Here is a 19,723-nt window from a genome sequence, read left to right as displayed (position 1 = left end):
GGCAGCAGCGGCAACGGCGGCAAGGCCGAGCCCACGCGCCGGCCCGCGCCGCCGCCGGCCGCCAACGCCGCCAAGCAGGCTGAGGAGTTCGACCTGCTCGAACAAATCATGGCCGAGAGCAGCAAGCCGATCCAGATGACGAGTACGTTGAAGCGGAAGCTGCGCTTGCGGCCGGTGGTGTTCACGGCGACGTCGCACATGGAGGAGCCGTACGAGCCGGCGGGCGCGGCGGACACCGACGCCGCCACCGCCACCGCCGCCGCCGAGTACCGGCCCACGAGAAAGCCGGGCTCGGTCGACCCCGATGCTTCGCCAGCGCTGAGCTCCGCCCCGACGACCTCCTCTGCCTCCCCCGAAAACACCAAAGCCTGCGCCATCGTACCAGCAGCCATCACCAGGTCCGTCCCTGTCTGCACCAGCGAAGCCGCCGCTGCTTGTAGCCGAGTCAGAAGTCCGCCGCAAGGCTCGGCTGAGGCGCCTGGAGTGCCGGCGGAGGGCGGGTCACCAGCAGCAGTGACGCGTGGCGGCGACGCGTCTGTGGTCAGTGGATCTGCTCGTGACGGGAGAGAATCTGTGATAGAAAGTGTGTGTGCTGCTGGGGATTCAAAGGTAGCTGATGCTGCACAGTGGTCCGATAAGGGTGTTGCTTGCAAGGTGGAGGTCTGCAATGACACTGTGGGCAAGGACAGTGCAGGCTCTGCCGTTCAAAGTGAATACTCAGTTTCCAACGGGTGCGATGGCGTGAACGTGAGGCGTATCACAGGTGATCCCGTGGAAGCCGGTGGTGACGGTAACAGGGGACAGGCTGCCCGGCAAGACGCGGTGGTGGTGAAGTCCGAACCGACGGAGGACGACCAGCTCCACAGGAAGCGGTCGCGGACATCATCGGACGACGACGCCCGCAGTGGTAAACGGCGGCATACGGAGATTAGGAAGACGTCAGGCGACGGGCATAGTTCGTCCAAGCACACGCACAAGCACCATGACAAGTCGCGCTCTTCTCAGGACCGTGATAAGCGCACCGTGTCGTCCTCGCGTGAGCACAAAGTTCACGCTTCAAAAGACCGAGAAGGTCATGCAAAGTCATCTTCAGATCGAAGCAAGTCTCACCGTCATTCGTCGAAAGATCGGAACGAGAAAAAGCCGCGCAGCTCATCTCACAGTCACAGTGACAAGTCAGCGACGAGTAGAGATAAAGTCGAGAAGAGTGGTCACAAATCTGCCTCGCGCACTCAAAGAGACAAGTCTGGCTCCTCACATGAGCGCGACAAGCCGCGTGAGAGGTCGTCGTCTCACCGTGACAGAGACAAACGGACTTCGTCAAAGGAGCGCGAGAGATCCGACCACAGGTCGTCATCCCGCAAGCACAAGGATAAGTCTCACTCTACACGTGATGGAGAGGACGGAGGTGAAAGGAAGACCTCTCACGACCACAGAGACAAATCGGTCGGCTCTGAGGGCCGGGGGCGACACGGCCAGCGCGCCTCCTCCTCCCACAAAGACAAGTCCGGTGCGTCCGAGTCGTCCAGCAGGAAGCGCTGCCACTCGCGCCCGTCGACGAGCGGTGACGTAGCGGGCGGCAGGCAACGCTCCTCGGACGGCGCGCCGGCCCGGAGCTCTCGTTCCAGCTCGGGCGGCGCCGAGCCGGGCCCGAGCAGCGCCGGGCCAGCTGCCGGTCCGAGTAACGCCCGTCCATCGGACGACTCCGGGTCAGGTGAGCGGGCTCCGCGCGCTGTGTCGCTTACTGGGCTTGGGCTTCGTTGGACGCAATGTTGATTGCTGTTAGACTGGCCGTGGTTTGTAGGGGCTGTATGGTACAGGTTTTTGCTCGCAGGGGTTATAAATGAAACATTCATTTTCATCGAAAGTTGATTCTGCTGCGATGTGCCCTGTCAAATTTGGGAGATATTTCTCTTTACGTCTGGCACTTGATGCACCGCTTTGATGACACATTAGCTATAGGAACATAGAACAGTGGATTCCTTAGATGCAAGTAGAAAAGCCTTGAGCTCCTAGTCATTGGGCATTTTGCGTTTAGAGCTCTTGTGCTGAGCTATCTTATTCAACCGGGAGGTACTGATTGTGCAACGTTATAAAGTAATAATTGGTTATATTACCATTGCACGACATTTCATGCCGTGCTTGTGATCGAAACCGTATCTCTACCAACGGTGATCATAAGCACTCGCCACTCGTGATTGTAAATTTGGCGATTGGTGGCAATGTAACCAATGTTTGCTCTAAAACGTCTTTCAAGCAGTACCTCCAGGTAAATAAAAGCCTGCTGAATCAGCGTAAGAAGTCTGAACACAGTGATTTATGGGGCGTATGTTTTTATTGTGTTTCAATGAACTTTTCTGGGTGTGTTTCGTATGCGTGTGCGTGTGCGTGTGTGTGTATGTGTGTGTGTGTGTGCGCGCGCGCGTGCGTGTGGCGCGCGTACACGTCTGTAACGCTGCCGCTGCGCCAGGCTCGCCACTGCCCGACCTGTCGGCGCTGGAGGAGCTGCCCGACGTATGGGAGTACCCGTCCGGTCTGCTGCAGCCGTCCGACCTCGAGTCGGACGCCGACGAGGAGGACACGCTGGCAGAATGCGAGCGGCTCTTCAACGAGTACCGCGCGCCTGCCGACGGCGGCCAGCTGACGGCCGCGCTCAACAAGGTCAGCACACTGGACAGGCCCCTTCACTTACCAGGGTCACTACAGGGCTGGCCACCATCCTCGGCACGGACAGCTGAGCAGGCTACTGCCTCTATAGGGCCGCTACTAGACTGGGCTCCCCCGTAGCAGAGAAGTACAGGGCTGACCACAACGGGACTGAGTCAGTACTGGGCCGACAGACCTCTGAGCAGGCTCATGGCAAAGTCATCGCCGCCGCCCGGTGCCAACGGTGTCAGTAAGGTGCTGTTTGACACGCAAGTAGTTCAGTACCTTGGGAACAACATTTTAGCCCTTCTGCCAGTAGGTGATTTTAGCGCGAAATCTGAAGGAGTCGGGATTTTTTCGGGCCTACTTTGTTATGCTCAATGCCACAAACGAAAGCTTGTGGTGCAAAAACACTTTCGTATTGGAATGCTTTCAAAAAGCGTAAGTGTGGAGATGGGAATAAATGTAAATGAGGGAGAAAGCATAAACAGAGGCAATAACCACTGCGCGTCTGGGAAACCAGAGGTACGGGGTTCGATTCCCCGCAGCGCCCGCCCTCCCTTGCAGGGTGAGAGGCAGTTAAACCTAAAACGCTTGATCGAAGCGGAACAAATAGATGCATTCTACTTCGCACAATAGTGTCGTGGATATTGTGAGCCCTAAGGCTCATAGACACGCTATTTTGGTGAGGGGTCAATGAGGTTCCCTTGGTCTTTAAGCATGTTAGAGGAAATGCAAAAAATTGAACATTTGGGATTAGCGATGCGGTTACGCCGAAAATAGCGGGATGTTCCAATCTACCCCATGTCGTGACAGTCTCGTTCTGCCCTGGTTCATACCCCGAGGCAGTAGGTGATGTCGGATGTGCCAATGGGGGACGTGTCTGTTGCAGTACTGAGATGCGTGCAACTTATAAATGTACTGGCGAGCATAGTAACTAGTAAAGAAGTGTCGCTCTGCCACCATACGTGTATCCACGGCGCCTCCTCTGCGCCGTGGTGCACCCGCCTCCTCAACTTTCGTACTCTGCGTTGACGTCGCCGATCAAATATACTTTTTAAAAATGTATATTTTTTCGATAACAATTTCAATCAACAACCCTGTTCGAAATTTTAAAGCTGGAAATGTGGACCACGACGTCTCCCATGGATCCCGCCCGGTCGCCTCGCACCGTCCGCGCGCTATTCACTCACCTAGCATCGAGCGCATGGCCTGCGCTGGGCCACCAGCGGGGGCATGGGTATTCTCTGATCTCAGCTTCGAAAGAAACGTGCATGTATCATGGCTTAACCCACACCGCACGCGTCGTTTGATAAGTTGCGTGTCGGCATGCCAGAGGCCTGCCTCAGTAAGTAGCCTAGCGCCGGACAGCAGGTACCTCAAGTTTTAATTTTCGACAATAGGGGGCCAGCGTGCCGCGGGCGTTGGACGACAGTTTAGTATAAGCATGCTGGTAGCTTGCTTTCGTTTAAGTGTCTTGTCGGAGGACAGCGTGTCTAGGCGTGCCCAGCCATGTCATCATGGAATCTGGCCCTTTTCCATGTACAGCCCTTCACCGAAGAGGCCGAGGGGCAGACGCGCGGGCCATTAAAGGTGCCTCTTTTTCTTAACGGCACTTGTGTATCTCACGTAAGCTACAATAAAAAATTGCACCTGTCGCTCCTTTAACAAATGCGTGAGCCATAGACTCGTTACACTCACTGTTCGCACGGGTTTATCAGCAAACTGCGTCATTAGGTACGTTACCGACCAGCTGATTATTGTTTGGGGGCCGGTTGCATTGCTAACATGTTAAGGTTTGGCCTATTTCTGAAATGCCTTCGATTGTTTACCGTGCCTGAACGATTGTGTCCATTCCCACCGTTTCTTGGTTTCGTTGTACAGCATGGCTACTGCACGACATTTTTGTAGGTTTGCCAACCAAAGAAAAGCTGTTCAGTGAAATACATAAAGCGTTGCAGCATGCTACCCTCATCCATTTGTCACGCATTTTTTGCGAGGGTTTTCCGTCTACTTCGTAATGATTAGGTCAGACTGTGACCCTGACATGTACTCTATTATAGGCGAAGCCACCTCAGTGATACGCCCATAATGGCCAGCTTTTTAGGCCCTAAGGTTGTGGCTGAGCGTACACGGCGTATATGACACTATTTCAGCCGTTGGGTGTTTGTTGGCGTGAAAAGCTGCCTTTTAAACTATTTGGTGTGCTTAGTTTGATTAACAATAAAAAATGGTTGTGGTAGTACCGGTTTATTTATTTGTGTGCCTATCATACAAAGTTATAATATGTCCTTTCGTTGAACTGAGATCATGCAATTCAGGACGGCGCTATATTGAAAGTTAATTTTTGTTTGCCGCCTTGCATCCAGGAAATATGCATATTAGAGGTGCCTCCCTGTGCATTGATCTCGTTCGGCCCATTGGACTCGCGGTATAACAAACCTACGTCCCAGACAGTCACATGCTCGGATCATGCCACCTGCACAGACGGAAGTCACGTGGGCCATTCTCAGGGCGAGGCGGGAAACACGAACGGGGCTCTCCTCGGCGGCGGGGGAGGGGGGGGGGGGGGCGTGCCCGGAACCCCGGGGGCAAGCCTTGCATGGTTCGCTGCTTCGAAAGAAAAATAGCGGCGGTGGAGCGTAGCGGCCGGTTCCACCGACTCTCCTGTTCGCATGTTAATGATAGACGTCGTGTTACCTGCAGGAAAACTCCGGTTTTGCCAGGCCTTAAATGTGTTATTGGACATCCCCATTAGCGGTAATGTGATGCTTCCGCGACCGATACTGAGCCAATAAGTTATTAAACTGTTGGCTCTGAGCTGGCACTCTTAGGAAGGCATTGCAGCACATTGAAAGAAATATGCTCCAAAGTGAGCACCCACAACATGCGGCCAGGAATATGGGTGGACAGAGCATTGACCTGTGGACATTCATAGCTCCAATTGTTTAAAGTGATTCACTAAAACGCAACCTCGCGACACGTGTTCGAATTGAATCAGTCGCTCAAATTCACTGCCGTCCATAAGACGAAACGGACGCATTGTGTTACACCGTGAGTCCGGCTGAGCAGAAGTTTGACGCCCTTTATCAAGCCGGTGGAATCGACACTTTCCAGTGGATCCCTGGCCGGTTGGCCAGTATGGTGGTCCAGTTAGTTCCGCCTCCATGAGTGGCAATGTGCCGATGTACCTGCCAAGGGCTTCACCAACAGTGACAACATGCAGATGGCAAAGATCCAGACAGCCTCAGCTAGCATGATGTTTCTGGTCATGGGATTAGCTTACGAAAGTCTGATAGACGCCATTGACAATGCCGAAACGTCATGTAACGCCCCCTCAAAGGATAAACGACGATGGTGATCATTAGGTGACCATGGTGTCGATTCAGGTCGTTGAAGTACTCCAGACGTGCTGTTTGAAGTGAAAACTTCGACGCCTCAGATCAGCCTCGATGTGTTAAAAGATCGTCACTGCGCACGTTCACACCGTTATCAGTGTTGATGGTATTTTTGCAAACAAGCACCAAACTGGCCTGTGTTATTTTTTTGCTGTGAGATGGAACTCTTAACATTTTGGTCGCTCTGCAAAATGCCCTTCTGCATATGCGCCAGGAGCTGCCGCTGGCAGGATGGCTCTGTGCACGCGACCTCGCTACGAGCGCCGCTCCCTCGCCGGCTGCAGTACCGCTATCCTCTCGGCTTTGTTCCCGGAACTCGCGCACGCTCTGTACTCAGCTGAGATTTGATAGAGAGTGGTCACAGACTGATGGCTCGCGTGCAGCTGCCTTACTCAGGCTCCTATAGTAAACGTAAGACAATGAAGTGCTGCGACCTCCTGATACAATAACAGCTGACACCCTTTGCGTAAGCCAGCGTGTTTGGCGCTTTTCTGACCCGATTTCAAATGCGGCCAATCAGCTTGTGATTGTGATCCGTCAGATTTCAAATTGTGCGCCATCTGCTCGAAGTAGGCCGCAATTAGGCCATGCGTCTTGCGAAACCAGGGAAGTTGTTCGACGAGTTTTTTGCTCTGGGATAGCCAGCGGGCTTTTAAGGTTGCTTTATGAAATGTTGTGTTGGCAGATTGTGGGTCTTTGTCTCTGGCTCGTCCTGTCTAATCAGACGATCTGGTTTTTGTTGTGGTTAGATCTTCGTTTGTGTTGAGATTTGCCCGGTGTTCAGTATTGTCCCAGGAAGTACAATGGCGTCAACCCACTGCGCAGCTAGTGACACATAAGACCAGTCTGCAAGGGCCTACCGGATGCCGTTTTCTCGTGCACAGTCGTTTCAGCAGGCAGTCATGATTGTTATGTATATGTGCACTACATTCTTAGCCACAGGCAACGGCCGAGTTGTCGGCCCTTGCCCTGGTCCTGATTTCCTGTCGTCTCCCTCTCCCCCGCCCGGTCTCCTGGCAGCATCCTGGCCAGGGGCGTAGTTTCCTTTTCAGTTGGGGAGGGGCTCCTCCACCCTTGAGAAGGAAGTGGGCCAAGTCCGTGGAGAAACTAGCTTCTTGGCGTAAGTTCGGTTGATAGGTTTCGTCATTTCTTATTGTTCAGGCTCCACCCGCTCCAACTCATTTGACGATACTGCGCCCCTGCTCCCGGCCCCTGCCCCCGACACCTCCCCGGCGCGGCCCCTGTCCCCTGTCACCTCGCTGGCCCTGCCCCGGCCCGGCGCCTGTCATAATCGGCTCACGAGCCGGATGACGGGCGACGTCACGGGACCGCCTCGTCCGTGGGCGGCGTGGCTTTCCGCGCGAAGCGTTCCTGCTGGCGCGCGTCACGATACCGTTGCTGAGCCGGGCGCGCGCTGTTTCCGCGCGAAAGGCTCCCGCCGGCGCGCGTCACTGGCGCCGTTTCCGCGCGAGTCGCGTCACCAGTTCGGCGAGCTGCCGGGCCGAGTGTGCCGGGCGGCCGGCCGTGGTGCGATGCGGGACGGACGATGCGCCATTCGACCCAGGCTTGGTCTCGACCGAGCGTCGCAGGGCCTGGGTCGGCCGGCCTAGCCACGCCGTTCGATGTGCTGCCCTCTCCTGGCGATTGGCGCAGGCCGCGGGTGCAATCATGACAATGAAGACGGCCAGGTGACCTGGGCCTCTTTGTATGTTAGGTTTAGACTGACGTGGGTTGACAGTGCTTCTCATATTACGTCTCACGGCATAGTGTTGCCCTTTTACACCGATTTAATCACTCTTACATAACTTAAAGCCTGGTTGATTAAAGGGCGCTGCTGTCCGGCCCCGCCCTGCGTGCCCGCCCCAACCAGCGCGGGGACGGGAGCGGCGGCGGCGCGGCTGCTCCCGCCGTCGCCACCGAGCCGGTGATCTGGTTATCCGTCGCCGGGCCGCAGCAGGCTGAGCTCCCCGCCTCTACTCTGTTGACGCGGCCGCCACGCGCGCGTGCGGCCCGGCCCCGGCCTAGTGACCTTGAGCCGGGCGGCTTACGTCACGGTATAACCGGGCCGGCTACGGCCGGAACCGGGGTCGTGCCGGGGCCCGTCCCGCCCAAGCGCCGACCGCCGACCGCCGGCCGCCGCCGCGCTCCTGGCGAACGAAGCCTTCCGGCTCAGCGCGACGAATTGTGGGCCGGTGACGGGCGGCGGCCGTCGGTGGCGGCGACGAGCGGCCACGCGACACACGCGACCTACACGCAACGTGTCCGTCCATCCGTCCGCGCGCCGCCTGCCGGCACGGACCGGCTCCGGCGGGGGCTGTCAGGTGCCGACGCACTGGCTGGTGGATGCGCGCTGTCAACTCTAGTCACGTCGCCGTGCTCTTCACATTCGCAGAAAATTCAGCTGGCGTGATCGTGTGCGTCGTTATGTCGCACCAAATGCGCGAGAGAAGTCGTCATACGTTGTAGCGACTCTATGCATTCGACTTCAAAATCCACGACCATGCGACCACGCGGCCGGCGCTGTTCTGGCCGTGCGCGATTTGTTCTGCTGCGCGAGATGTGAGCTTTCCTCCCCGTCCGTCAGCCGCGCTGGGTTTGGATGGCATGTTTCAAAACACATCATCCAGAGAGCGGATGATGCTTTGCAGAGGTCGGTTGCGTCAGCGTGCACTGACCAATAAGGGACTTTGTGATGCGGACTAGGTGCCTCGACATGCAGTGCCGGCGGTGCGAATCCCCTGGGGGCCGTACGTACGCCGCTGCACGTACCCGCGCTCGGTTAGCCGGTGGCGCACGCTACTGACGTCTGCGGAGCCTGTCTCCGGACCTAGCCAAAGATTCAGACGTATCTGACGGAGGTCGACAGCGATATGATCACGGTGATACCATCCCGGTTTCGGGCGTCGTAAGTCAACAGTTGCTGTGGGGTCGTACCTTCTTTTGGGCATCTATTTTCATGGGCCACGGAGAACATACACCTGTCCCTCCTTCAGGTGTCTGTGTATGTGTATCATGCTCCATGTATGTTCAAACGACACACAACTGTAAACGTCGCACTACAGCACGCAATAGTGCTAAGCTTGTTCCGTCCTTCCCTAGACGTGTCACGTGTCCTCGTGCCGGGCGCTCCTGTTGTCCGCGTCCTTCCCCTCGCCACTCTGAGCCGGGAGGCGGAGCGGCGCTGCCTCCACCGGGCGGCCAGCCTGAGCACGCGCTCGCTCTGTGTGTGCGGCAGGCGCGGCAGCTGCAGGACCAAGCCAGCCGAGAGGCGCAGCGGGCTGCGGCAGAGGCGGCCGCTGCCACTGGCCGCCGCCGGGTGGCCCACGCCCGCGGACCCGACCAGGTCGTCCGCCAGGTGGGCCGCGCCGCGCCCAAGGTCACGCCGGCTCAGGTCAGTCGCCACACCGTGCAAGCACGGCAGCGAGAGGCTTGTGGAGGTCAGCGAGGAGTCAGGAGCGCTCACATCACAACAATGTTTATGTTGCATTTTCGTGTTCGGTTCATACTTAGATCGGTTCTGCCGTCACCTCCACTCCTATTGCTTGCCAGTCGTTGTGGCGCGAGCACGACGGCGAGGCTGCCGACCTCAGCTGGGTGCCAGGTCGCGCGCCCTGACGCCGCCCGGGCCCGGTCCGCAGGCGATGCACGCGCGCTGGCAGAAGCTGGCCGAAATGCAGCAGCAGCGTATCGCCCAGCTGGAGCAGGAGCAGCAGCGACGCGATGCCGAGGACCATCAGCTTCCGCCCGTCCTGCCCGTGCCGCCCGTGCCCAGTAAGCTCACCCTCCCCCTCTCACAGGGACGCGTGTGGCGCCGCCGGCGTACACTTTTGGTTCACCGGGTATCTGTAGCTTTGCTGTGCGTTTTCTTTTTTGAGCTGCAACGGTTCACGGGCCTTTGGCCGTACGGTCTTAACATGGTCTCTACCTCTTGACCCTCCCATCTCCCCGCGCTGAAGCCTCTGGGCAGGTATCTGACTGCTACCTGGGGTGTCACGTGGATGAATGCCGGGAACGGGGCGGGTAACGGGCGTGCCACACGACTGAGCGGAAATTCCCGCTTGTATTCGTTTTACAGGGATGACTCGCCTCTGTTGCACAGGAATGCTCTTCCATGTGGCTAGTCGTTTGTTTCACTTCACGCGGCAGGAATGAGCTTCGTTTCGTCCAACCGAGAGTCTGATCCCGTCGAAATCATGCTCTGCATATCTGCGTTTGCCCAACCTCATTCGGGCTTTGTGGTGCTGACGACATGTCTTTTTGTGCGTCAGCCACCATGCGTTGCAAGCACGTCGTACTGCCGCTGCCTGCGCAGTGCGTGCGCGTGCCTCTGCGCAGTCAGGTTTGCGCGGCGTCCAGTTGTAGCCGCGCGTGGCTAAGCATGGTATGTTGGCAATATGAAGCGCAGCTTTCGCGCGCGCGTCGCGTCGCGTGACGTAGCGTGATCTGGGGTGGCGTGAGTCGACCGTGCGGAGTGCCCTCGGTTAGCCGCCACAGGTGGTGGCTGAGGCTGGCGTCGGGCCCGGCTCGGCACCTTCCACAACTCGGCCGGGCAGCGGGGGCTGACTCACGATACACGCCGTAGAATACGGCGCACAGGCTGTTCCAGCGACGGCGACCTCCCAGCTACCGCGAAGCTCCCACTGTGTGTGTGACGTCACACGCTGGAGCTTAGGTGCAGCAACGTGGCCTTCGGCCGAAGTCCGAGATGGGGTTGAAGTAGGCGGTAGAGTCCCCCAGGCTTCGTTCCAGAAGTGTTCTTTTTTATCGCGTCGGCAGCAGATAGATGTAAGAGTCCATTTGGGACCGCTGTGTCTCATTGGATCCAATGAATTTGATAATTAACCGTGGTCAAAGCAGCATTTTGATGTGCATCCCTGCATTGAAGGTGAACATATGACGAATGCTCCTGGCTGAAACAGAGGGCCACAACGAGGCAGTAACGGGAAAGAAGCTTCGAGACGCTCGCGTATCTCTGTGGTGGTCCGGACATGGAGAGAGTCCGGCTTTCGAGGCTGTCCTCACCCCTCCCCCCGGGACGAACTCAGGAACGTTTCCGGTCACGCACCAGTCCTCCAGCCAAGCGGGCGGCCTTACGCTCGTCCCTACTCTCCCCTCTGTTCCGTTGGGGCATATCCTAACGGTACTTTGCAGACTCCCTGTTAGATAAACAACCATGTGAATGACCTATACGCCCCCTACACACATGCACACACACACACATGTGAATACGCGTATAAGCCGTAGTGTATTGTGCGTTTTATTTTTTATCAGCACTGGAAACAGCAGGGTCGGACAAACCCTGTTGTGATGTGGCGGTCTCACCTGCCTATCCATGGCGTTCGATCGCGCATGGTTCTACTGAAGCGGCTGGGTTGTACTTGTGCAGTTCAGCTCAGCTCCATGAAAGAAAAACGCAATGTACGAAAACTGAATGTATGATGATATCAGATGTTCGTCTCATTCAAAAATTTGGCCTTTTCTTGAATGTCGTCAAAGTCTCATTTTCTAGCGTTTGTGGACCGCTTTGCCATAGCGTTGCCAACTTCAGCTCTGTGGTTTGATTCCAGGCGGAGTCATTTGATACGTAATGATAACGACCCGATACGTACGATGCACCCCATCTGATTTGTCTGATCTGGCATGACACGTTGACAGTGTACTTGGGCCTGAGCCAATCTGCCGCCGATCCTTATCCGTATGTTTGTTCGTGTACGGTAAGCACGATCCACTCGAGGCTAACGCTCTGCCTGAGTAAAACTAATGGTCTTAGCAGGCCTATAAATTATATATATATATATATATATATATATATATATATATATATATAATGAATTTCTGAATGGTCAGCAACGAAAGGCGACCTGTCTAGCCTCTTAACGATGGAGTCACTCTGGACCGCTGGGTGTGCGTAAAGCCAGACCGTGTCAGGTGGGTCCGATTCTCCTTTTCTCTGTCGCTATGGTCCGTGCGTAGCCTCGCAAGGAGGCATCAGACGGGACGGCACGTCAGCGACTGTACTGACCCTAGACCCCTGTCGCGGACTCCCGCTGCGTGTTATGTCCGTCAGCGGCTCGTGACTGGGGCGTGCGGAGTCGGTCCGTGTCGTCTCTTGAAGGCTGCGTAGTGACCGCTTTGCAGACTGTGCACTGCTTAGTCTTCCGCAGTGTTATCTTTGTTGGGTCACGGTGCAAAGTCAAATACGGCAGACTAACGGGCGGGCGCTGACTATTTGGACAGAATTTGAGAACCCATAACATGACCAGATGCATTCACAGCAGCAGTGGTACCAAGCCTTGCACATGGGGTCGATGTGCTAGGCATCCGAGCGGCATGGTTTTAAATAGCGTAGGTTGCGTGGGATCTGAGCTTATACAGCATGGGAAACAGGATGAAATGACGACACCAGGGTAGCATTGATTAAAATCAAGCACGCTAAAATGCGACACATAAACCCTAGTTGGGAAAATCTACCATTTTTTAGATGAAATGTGTCTTTGGAATTATCGGGCGGTAAGATTCGAGACGGCACGCTTCGTGTTCGCTGCGCATCCTACCGGGCGCGGGTAACCGTTGGCGCTGGCTCGTCATTAGCTCCTGGCCCTGCTCTCGGGTACATGACGTGCTGGTGGGTGGAGGGAAGGGTCGAGCATGGTGCAGTGCGCACGGCTCGCTCTGTAGCTCACGCCACGGAAGCGGTGCCTCGGTAGCTGTGACGATAGTCCGCTCGCCGCCGGTGCAGACACGACTGCCCCCCCCCCCCCCCCTCCACCCCCATGCAGCCGCGTGGGAGCGGCCTTCCAGCCGTTGGGCGTCTCAGGCCGCCCCAGAGGTATGGCTCGTCATCTGCCCGCCTCCTGTTGGCCAGACCTCACGTGACTCTGACGCCACACAGAGCCAGTGAGCTACAACCGCTTTTGAACTAGGATGGGGGTGAAAAATCTTACCCCAAAAAGACTGTATAGCAGTGACAAATTTAAGTTACAAAAGTTGGAACTCATGAGTCAGCGGGAGTTACCCCATTTAACACATATGTTTCAAGTTGGCATGAATGCAGAATCAGAAAAGCATGACAAAATGCTTTTTTAGCATCTTAGGTCATTACAGTGAAACAAAACGCATCGAAGAATAGTAATTTCAAATGGTGTAATGAGCATCAAAAACTACGTGACAACAATGTTTTTATGCTGCACTTTGCACTCCCCTTCCACAGGATTTTTTAGACACAAACGATAGCAAAGGAAGTTAAGAAAAAAAATTCAACAAGGATAAAGTATTCAGACAAAAAAGCCTTGGATTACTGCACATCAGCACATCAAACCAAACATCACAGCCATACATCTCGTTTCTGTTGATATAGGGTCAAAAAATATAAATATCATGTCACTGTTTCTTGCAAAATACAAATGCTTATTTCCATGAAAGTAACCCAACTGAGCCTAGCCTAAAAGAGGCCTACCTTATCTGATCGTATCCAATATATTTGTATCACAGCAGCATTTGTGAGTCACTGATTCTTGCAACGTTCCTATTGCCACTTGTCATGAAATTAACCGACTTTGTCTAACTTAGGTTAGCCCGTATGCTGAACATCATCTTAACTCACCCCACCTAGTTCTTGACAGAAGCACTTGTGATAAAGACATGACATTTTTTGGCTGGTTTCAACTTAGGTTTTGGTCCAGTTAGTTTGTGTCAGCTTGTTGACACCAGACAGTTAACAACACATGAGTCAAAAACCCCCAAATGACTTTGGACAATTTATTCTGATTGTCATGGTTGCCCTCTGTCAAGGGCAATGGTGAGTATGCTCCACAAAACAATATCTCCCTTCCAAACGTAGCTTAGGTAAAGATGGCCACAAAACCAGTTTTGCTGCATGTTATTTCAGCTGCAACAAAGGCACTCATTAACACGCGCCCGGCTGGCCGGCTAGATACCCTTCGCTCGGGTGTGGGGTCAATTAGGTCAGTGACCTATTCTGACCTCCCATCAGTTCATGGAAGATGTATGATGTGGTTCCTGCTATCAATAAATTCGAAATGAGCACCAGAAACTATCCCATACAGCAAGCCCTAAAGTAACAAAGCAGGTTGGTTTTGGCCTTGGTGTGACCTTCATACCTGACCTTAGGTCAATGTAATTTACTCATTCAATTGTCGTGTTGCATAAGAAAGCATCTCAGAGATGTATGGCCTCGTCTAACACTTCCTTATTGGATCAGATTGAAGGATTCCCCAGAAATTGCCAGCCTGCCATAGGTCAGCGACCTTGCAAGGTACATGTAAATTTTGTATGCCAAGCGATCCGCTATTCAATTGTCTACACTTATGCAAAACTTGACGCGGCTGCGCCGCGCCGTTCGGAAACCATCCTGGAAAAACCTTCGGAGAGGCAATTTGACCCCCCACCCCACCCGTGCGCGTGTTAAGGTTTACTTATTCATATCTGATGACTTAAAATTTGAGATGTTGGCTTTACATTTTGAATTGCATGGTTTATCTATTAAAAACCACTGTCTCATATTGTAATTACTATGAAGCTTAGAGTATTCCGGTGTTAAAAAGTATAGTGCATATCTGCAGTTAAGACATTTGCCAGTCTGCAAATTATGGCAACTATGGACAACATCTTGTTAAAAGCAGACCTTTTTCAGACCAGACCAGACGAGACCAGACTTCAACAAATTTGAGGCGAATAGTCAAGTTATGTATCAAATTAGCTCGATTACATGTCTTGTAGTATCATAATTTGTTTAATAAACAAAACTTAAGGCTTTTTACCGAAGTGCTACAACAAAACGTGAGTAAAAGATGAACACAACAAAAAGACTGCCTTCTTTGATCTTTCTGCGTTGTGACGCTTCGCTCCGCTCTCATAACAAAGGCATGGTTACTCTCACCACCAGCTACAAATCGTAACAGCTGAGCGGATAAACGATGCAATAAGCTTCACGTTCCTAGGGCCATAAGGCACGCATTGATTTGTGCGGTTAAAGGGAAAAGCTCTGGACCATGTGATGATCTAAGTCCTTCATGGCTAACATCGTCCTCGTCCCCCACAGCCAAAATGCATGCGGCCTCCCACGGCCGCCATAGAAGAGCGCCATCGGCGCTTTCAGGTGGCCTCAGGTGGCCTTCACTTGCCGATGAGAAGAAACGCGTGGGTCCACTGCCTGCTCCCGGGATCCGCCCCTGAATTACTTCTATGCTGCTTAGATTAAATACTTTTTTCTAAGTATACAGAGAATAACAGCATATATTGCCTTTAATCACCATAAAGTAAGTTAAGTCTGGTGTGAAAAAATGGGGTGGGGGCTGGGCTGTCGGGCCTTCGGTTCGCCCCCCCCCCCCCAATAATTTACGGAAATTGACACCCCTGGGTTAGACAATATGAGTGAAATGACAGCATGAGTGAAAAATTGACATCAAATATGGGGAAGGGGGTGAACAATTCCTTCTCATAGAGTGTTGCTTTTCACCCAAAGTCGGTCATTCTAGGACACTACAGAGCTGCGCCGCCGGCGCCGGCCTGCCGCCGGGCGGCCTCGGCACGGCAGCCGTGTGCCAGGCAGTTCTTCTCCAAGCCGGATGATTCGCCAAAGAACTTCCAGCGGGCGCGGGCAGCAGACGGGTGACTGAATGGCGTGAACGGGCCGGGCGTCCGCCGCTGCCCGGAGACGGCTATTTGCGTGAACCGGAGCGGCGGCGGAGCCTGGTCTGTCTCAGCTAGCAGATCGGTCGCGTTATAATGTATATATATAATATTCATCGCCGTGTGTTCCCCGGACGGCGATTAGTATTTTTGTTGTTGTTGTTGAGGAGAGATGCTCAAACCGTTGCGGTTTTGCGCCCAATCTTGTCATATCATGTCCTGCCTTGTTCATGATCGAAAAAATAGCAGTCAAACAGACGACGGCACTGTGTTCCTGTTGTACGGTCGTGGATGGAGGCAGAGGAAAGGGGGCACGATGGCGATGGTCCGTCCGCGCCACCGTAGGGTGCCGGGCCAGACGAACCTTCCCCCCCCCCCCCCACCCCACGCCGCCGGGCAGGGTCGCGCTTAGTCTGTCGTCAGCACGTTTGTCAGCACCAATCACGGCGCAGTATTTTGTCTACATCACTTCACGTGACCTCAGTCACTTGGTTTGTGACGTAACGCGCCGGCTGACGCTGCTGCCAGGATTTTTGTGTCGGCTGGTCAGCAGGAAGAAATAGCGCTACCAGATTAAATAAATCGTCCTGACAAAGATTTGCGAGTTTGATACATTATCTCTTGTGTTTGCGAGTACGTTAGGTGCGGGCACGTCTCAAAATTTGGGGAAATGCGACAAAGGAAGTAAGGTTGATGATGAGAAGAGTAGATGGCTAGATGGATTGGAGGATAGGTCCTTCCAGCAAAATCCACTCCATGGCTACAAATAAGCGTAAGAGAACTCTCAATTCTAAGCAGCCTCCACCTTTGCCTTACACTTACTGTGGGCCACGGTACTTTGAATGTCACCATCAGTGCCACAAGCTTCAAACTTCAAACTCAAACACTTGCAGCTCACGAAACATATGTCCCAATGTAGAGGCCGGCGGTAATCCAGAGAAAGTGTGGGACATTAAGTAGGGGAAAGGTAAAGGAAAAAAGAAGGTAGAGTTTAAGATTCCCGTCAGCCCCAAGATAGCAGGAACTATGTTCAAGTTCGGTGGGGGGGGGGGGGGCAACTTCAAATTGCCAAAATGGGCCCCCTAGTATTAGAAAGTGGGCCCCCTGTAAGCTAGAATGGACCCTATACAGGTCAGAATGGGCCTACACAGGCCAGAGTTCACCTTCTACAGACTTAAATGTGCTCTTCGAGCCAACAATTTGTCCTCAAAAGATCGGAATGGGCCCTCTACGGGCCAGAACGGGCCCTATACAAAGCAGAATGGGAAGACTACAGTAAATAGTGGGCCCTCCGCGAGCAGAGTGAGCCCTTAACAGTCAACAACGGGCCCTCTTCCTGTCAGAGTGGTCCCAGTACGGTTCAGAATAGGCACTCTGCAGGACACGATAGGCCCCCCACAGTAAAAAACGGGCTCTACTTGTCAGATGGGCCCACTAGGCAACAGGTCAGAAGGGGACCTGAACGGATCAGACTGGGCCCTTGTTAAGTCAGAGTGGGCTCTTCACAGGCCAGAACGGGTCCTCTACAGGGATGAGTGGCATCTACAAGCCTTCTGGCATTCTATAGGCCAGAATGTGCCTCCATAGTCGATAATGTGTCCTCTACGGTCGATAATATGCCCTTCTACATTTCGGAATAATGCCCTACTGGCCAGAATGAGTCCTCGACGGGCCAGAATGGGCTCTCTACGGGTCAGAATGGGCCGTGCCATTTGGGTTCATGCCAGAATGGGCTCTTCACAATCAATAAAGGGGCCTTTACTAGTAAGATCCCCAGAATGGAACCACCACAGTCGGCAATGACCTTCCACGGACCAGAACGGACCGTCTGCAGGTCGTAGTGGCCGATACCTCCCGTCCAGTCGGCGTGGCTGCCGAGTGTCATGACGAGCAGAAGCGGCGCGCGCGGCCCCGGCGGCTCCGAACATGACGACACCGGCGCGTAGGGTGTCGTCAGTGGCCGCTCCGGCGCGTCGGAGCGCGAGTCGTGCCGCCGACCGCCGCGCGGAAGCCTCCGACGTGTTGGCACCTGTTAAAGCGGCGAGTCATGACAGGCGCCGCGCGCTGGTGTTCAGCTTCACCGCTGCCGACTCGTGCGCCCAACGCCGGAATTGGCTGGTTCTGGCACCGACGTGGGCGGAGGCTGATTTGCAGCCGATAGCGGTTCGGGTGCGTTTATGGTAGCGTTTCCGATCTGGCAGCGACGCGGCCACCGGTGGCGCCGTGCTCCGTGCGCTCAGCGTCCGAACGTCGCGCTCGGGCCGCAGGGTCGGTGACCGCCCGCTCACAACCCGATCCCGGCGGCGCCGTCCCCGCGCGATCTCCTGCGATCTCCTGCGACCCGAGCAGCGTGGCCCCACCGGGCTCCGGATGCGTTCGGGGGGGGGGGGGGGGGGGGACGTCGCACACTGTTTGGGTTCGTCGCGGGCCGGGGCCATGAACGTTGCGACGGAATTAAACTTGGCCCGCCTCCAGGCGGCGGCGGGGTCGGCGACCGGCCGACCTACCGACCGACCGGCCCGCCGGCCGCACCGGTGAGCTTTGTTGCTGCGGACAGCCGAGCACGCAGCTGATCTGTGTGACGGATCGGGGCGTCTGGCGCCGGAGAGCCTCGCGTGCCGGGGACCGGGTGCCGTGCCGCGGCGGATGGTCACGATCGCTGTGCCGTAGCAGGCAGGGCTGAGCCGCGCTGAGGCCGGGGCTCTGTTGGGCGAAGGCGTCGGTCCGCTCGATCCCGTGCGCCGAGTGATCCACGTGCGCAGGTGCCCGTCGCCCGCTCCCCCTGAGTGCCGCGGCCGGTATGCGTGGCCCTGCGGGCGGGCGCCGGCTCGGAGAGGCCGCGGTGTGTTGCGCTGGCACGAGGTAGCGGAGCGGCCGGGACGGCACGGGACGGGACTCGGCACTCACCCAAACCCTATGCGTCCTGCCGCGGCTGGTATGTCGCCAGCTTCCGGGCGTGGCGTCACTGGCTCGCCCGGTCATGTTCGCAAAACCGGGCGGGCGGCTCGTCGGGAAAATGCCGACTGATGGCGCGTCACATCCTGAACACCTTTCAGCAATGTCGTGGGAACGATCCCGCCTGACCGCTTTCACATGGTGGCGTCGGTGCAACGTCCCCAGCCCTACCTGGGGCGCCCGTCTTTCCACCTGGCCTTGCAGCCGCGCCGCCTTTGTTTGCTCCCGTTGTCTGTGGCGGCAGGCGGGCGAGGGGATCGGTTGGCGGCGTTGCCCCTCGCCGTCTCAGAGACTCGGCTGAGTCACGTGGGCTCGCTGTCGTGCCGCCTGACTCACTCGCGTACCGTCTTCCGCTCCGGACGGCGGTCCGTTTAGCGGTCGTCACCGATCGAAACCGGTGACTCAGCTGTTACGTCTGGGGCGGCCGCGGCCGTATTGAGCTGTGCTTACGAGTGCGGGTTTCCTTTGTGACCGACCTGGCAGATGGCTGATTGGGCACGCCGGTGGGCTGGGAGCCCGACGTTGGGGCCGGCTTCTCCGGCCGCGTTCGTGGAACAACTGCCAACATTCAGGCCTCATGCTGGAGCTGAGCCGGTGTGGATGGTGTCGTTTCGTGGAGTTGCCTGGCCTGGCGCGCGTTTTTCTCAAGCCTTGGCGCGGCATTTGGCACAAAATTGCTCGCGAAGCACAGCGTCATCAGCGCCTTTCCTCTTTCTAAAGAACCACTACTTTGAACGCCAGCAGAACGTATGGGCGTGACGGGAGTCCAGCACCCCGGGGGCGCTGGTGGTGACTTTGGAACTCAAGGGTAATGACGTGTGTTCCGCACCAGTCGGCGAGACGCCCGTCAGTGAGTGCGGAGAGGCCCTCCGGCATCTGCCGGCACGTTGGCTGTGCCGACATGCGACCTGCGGGTGCGGGCGGATCAGGAGCAGCGCTCGGGCGGGCGTGCGCCGAGTCAGCCGGGGTCAGGGGGTCACGGAGGGGACCGAACCGGGCTGCCGGGGTTCGCTGGCGGTGTCGGACTGACGGACACGTGCACTGCGTCAGGCGGGTGGGGACCTGATGGGTGT

The 19,723-nt window shown here is 55.7% G+C and overlaps 1 protein-coding gene across 1 annotated transcript; it reads left to right on the top strand.

The window, feature by feature from the left end:
- Positions 1-86: 86 nt before the first annotated feature.
- LOC119107335 (filaggrin) lies at positions 87-10,549 on the top strand. Its single transcript, XM_037230763.1, has 5 exons — positions 87-1,714; positions 2,471-2,661; positions 9,280-9,435; positions 9,683-9,815; positions 10,539-10,549. The coding sequence occupies exons 1-5, from the start codon at positions 109-111 to the stop codon at positions 10,547-10,549; spliced, it is 2,097 nt and encodes a 698-aa protein (XP_037086658.1). The 5' UTR covers positions 87-108.
- The last annotated feature ends 9,174 nt before the right edge of the window (positions 10,550-19,723 follow it).

Source organism: Pollicipes pollicipes, unplaced genomic scaffold, assembly GCF_011947565.3.
Source record: "Pollicipes pollicipes isolate AB1234 unplaced genomic scaffold, Ppol_2.1 Scaffold_6686;HRSCAF=7923_pilon_pilon_pilon, whole genome shotgun sequence".
NCBI lineage: Eukaryota > Metazoa > Arthropoda > Thecostraca > Pollicipedomorpha > Pollicipedidae > Pollicipes > Pollicipes pollicipes.
Note: the sequence above shows the minus strand (reverse complement) of the source record. Positions and strands in the feature narration are given on the sequence as shown.

Coding starts and splice junctions, on each gene's coding strand:
- LOC119107335 (XM_037230763.1), top strand. CDS start 109: ATGGCCGAGAGCAGCAAGCCGATCCAGATGACGAGTACGTTGAAGCGG. Junction 1,715..2,470: donor ATCGGACGACTCCGGGTCAG/GTGAGCGGGCTC, acceptor CCGCTGCGCCAG/GCTCGCCACTGCCCGACCTG. Junction 9,436..9,682: donor CCAAGGTCACGCCGGCTCAG/GTCAGTCGCCAC, acceptor CCCGGTCCGCAG/GCGATGCACGCGCGCTGGCA.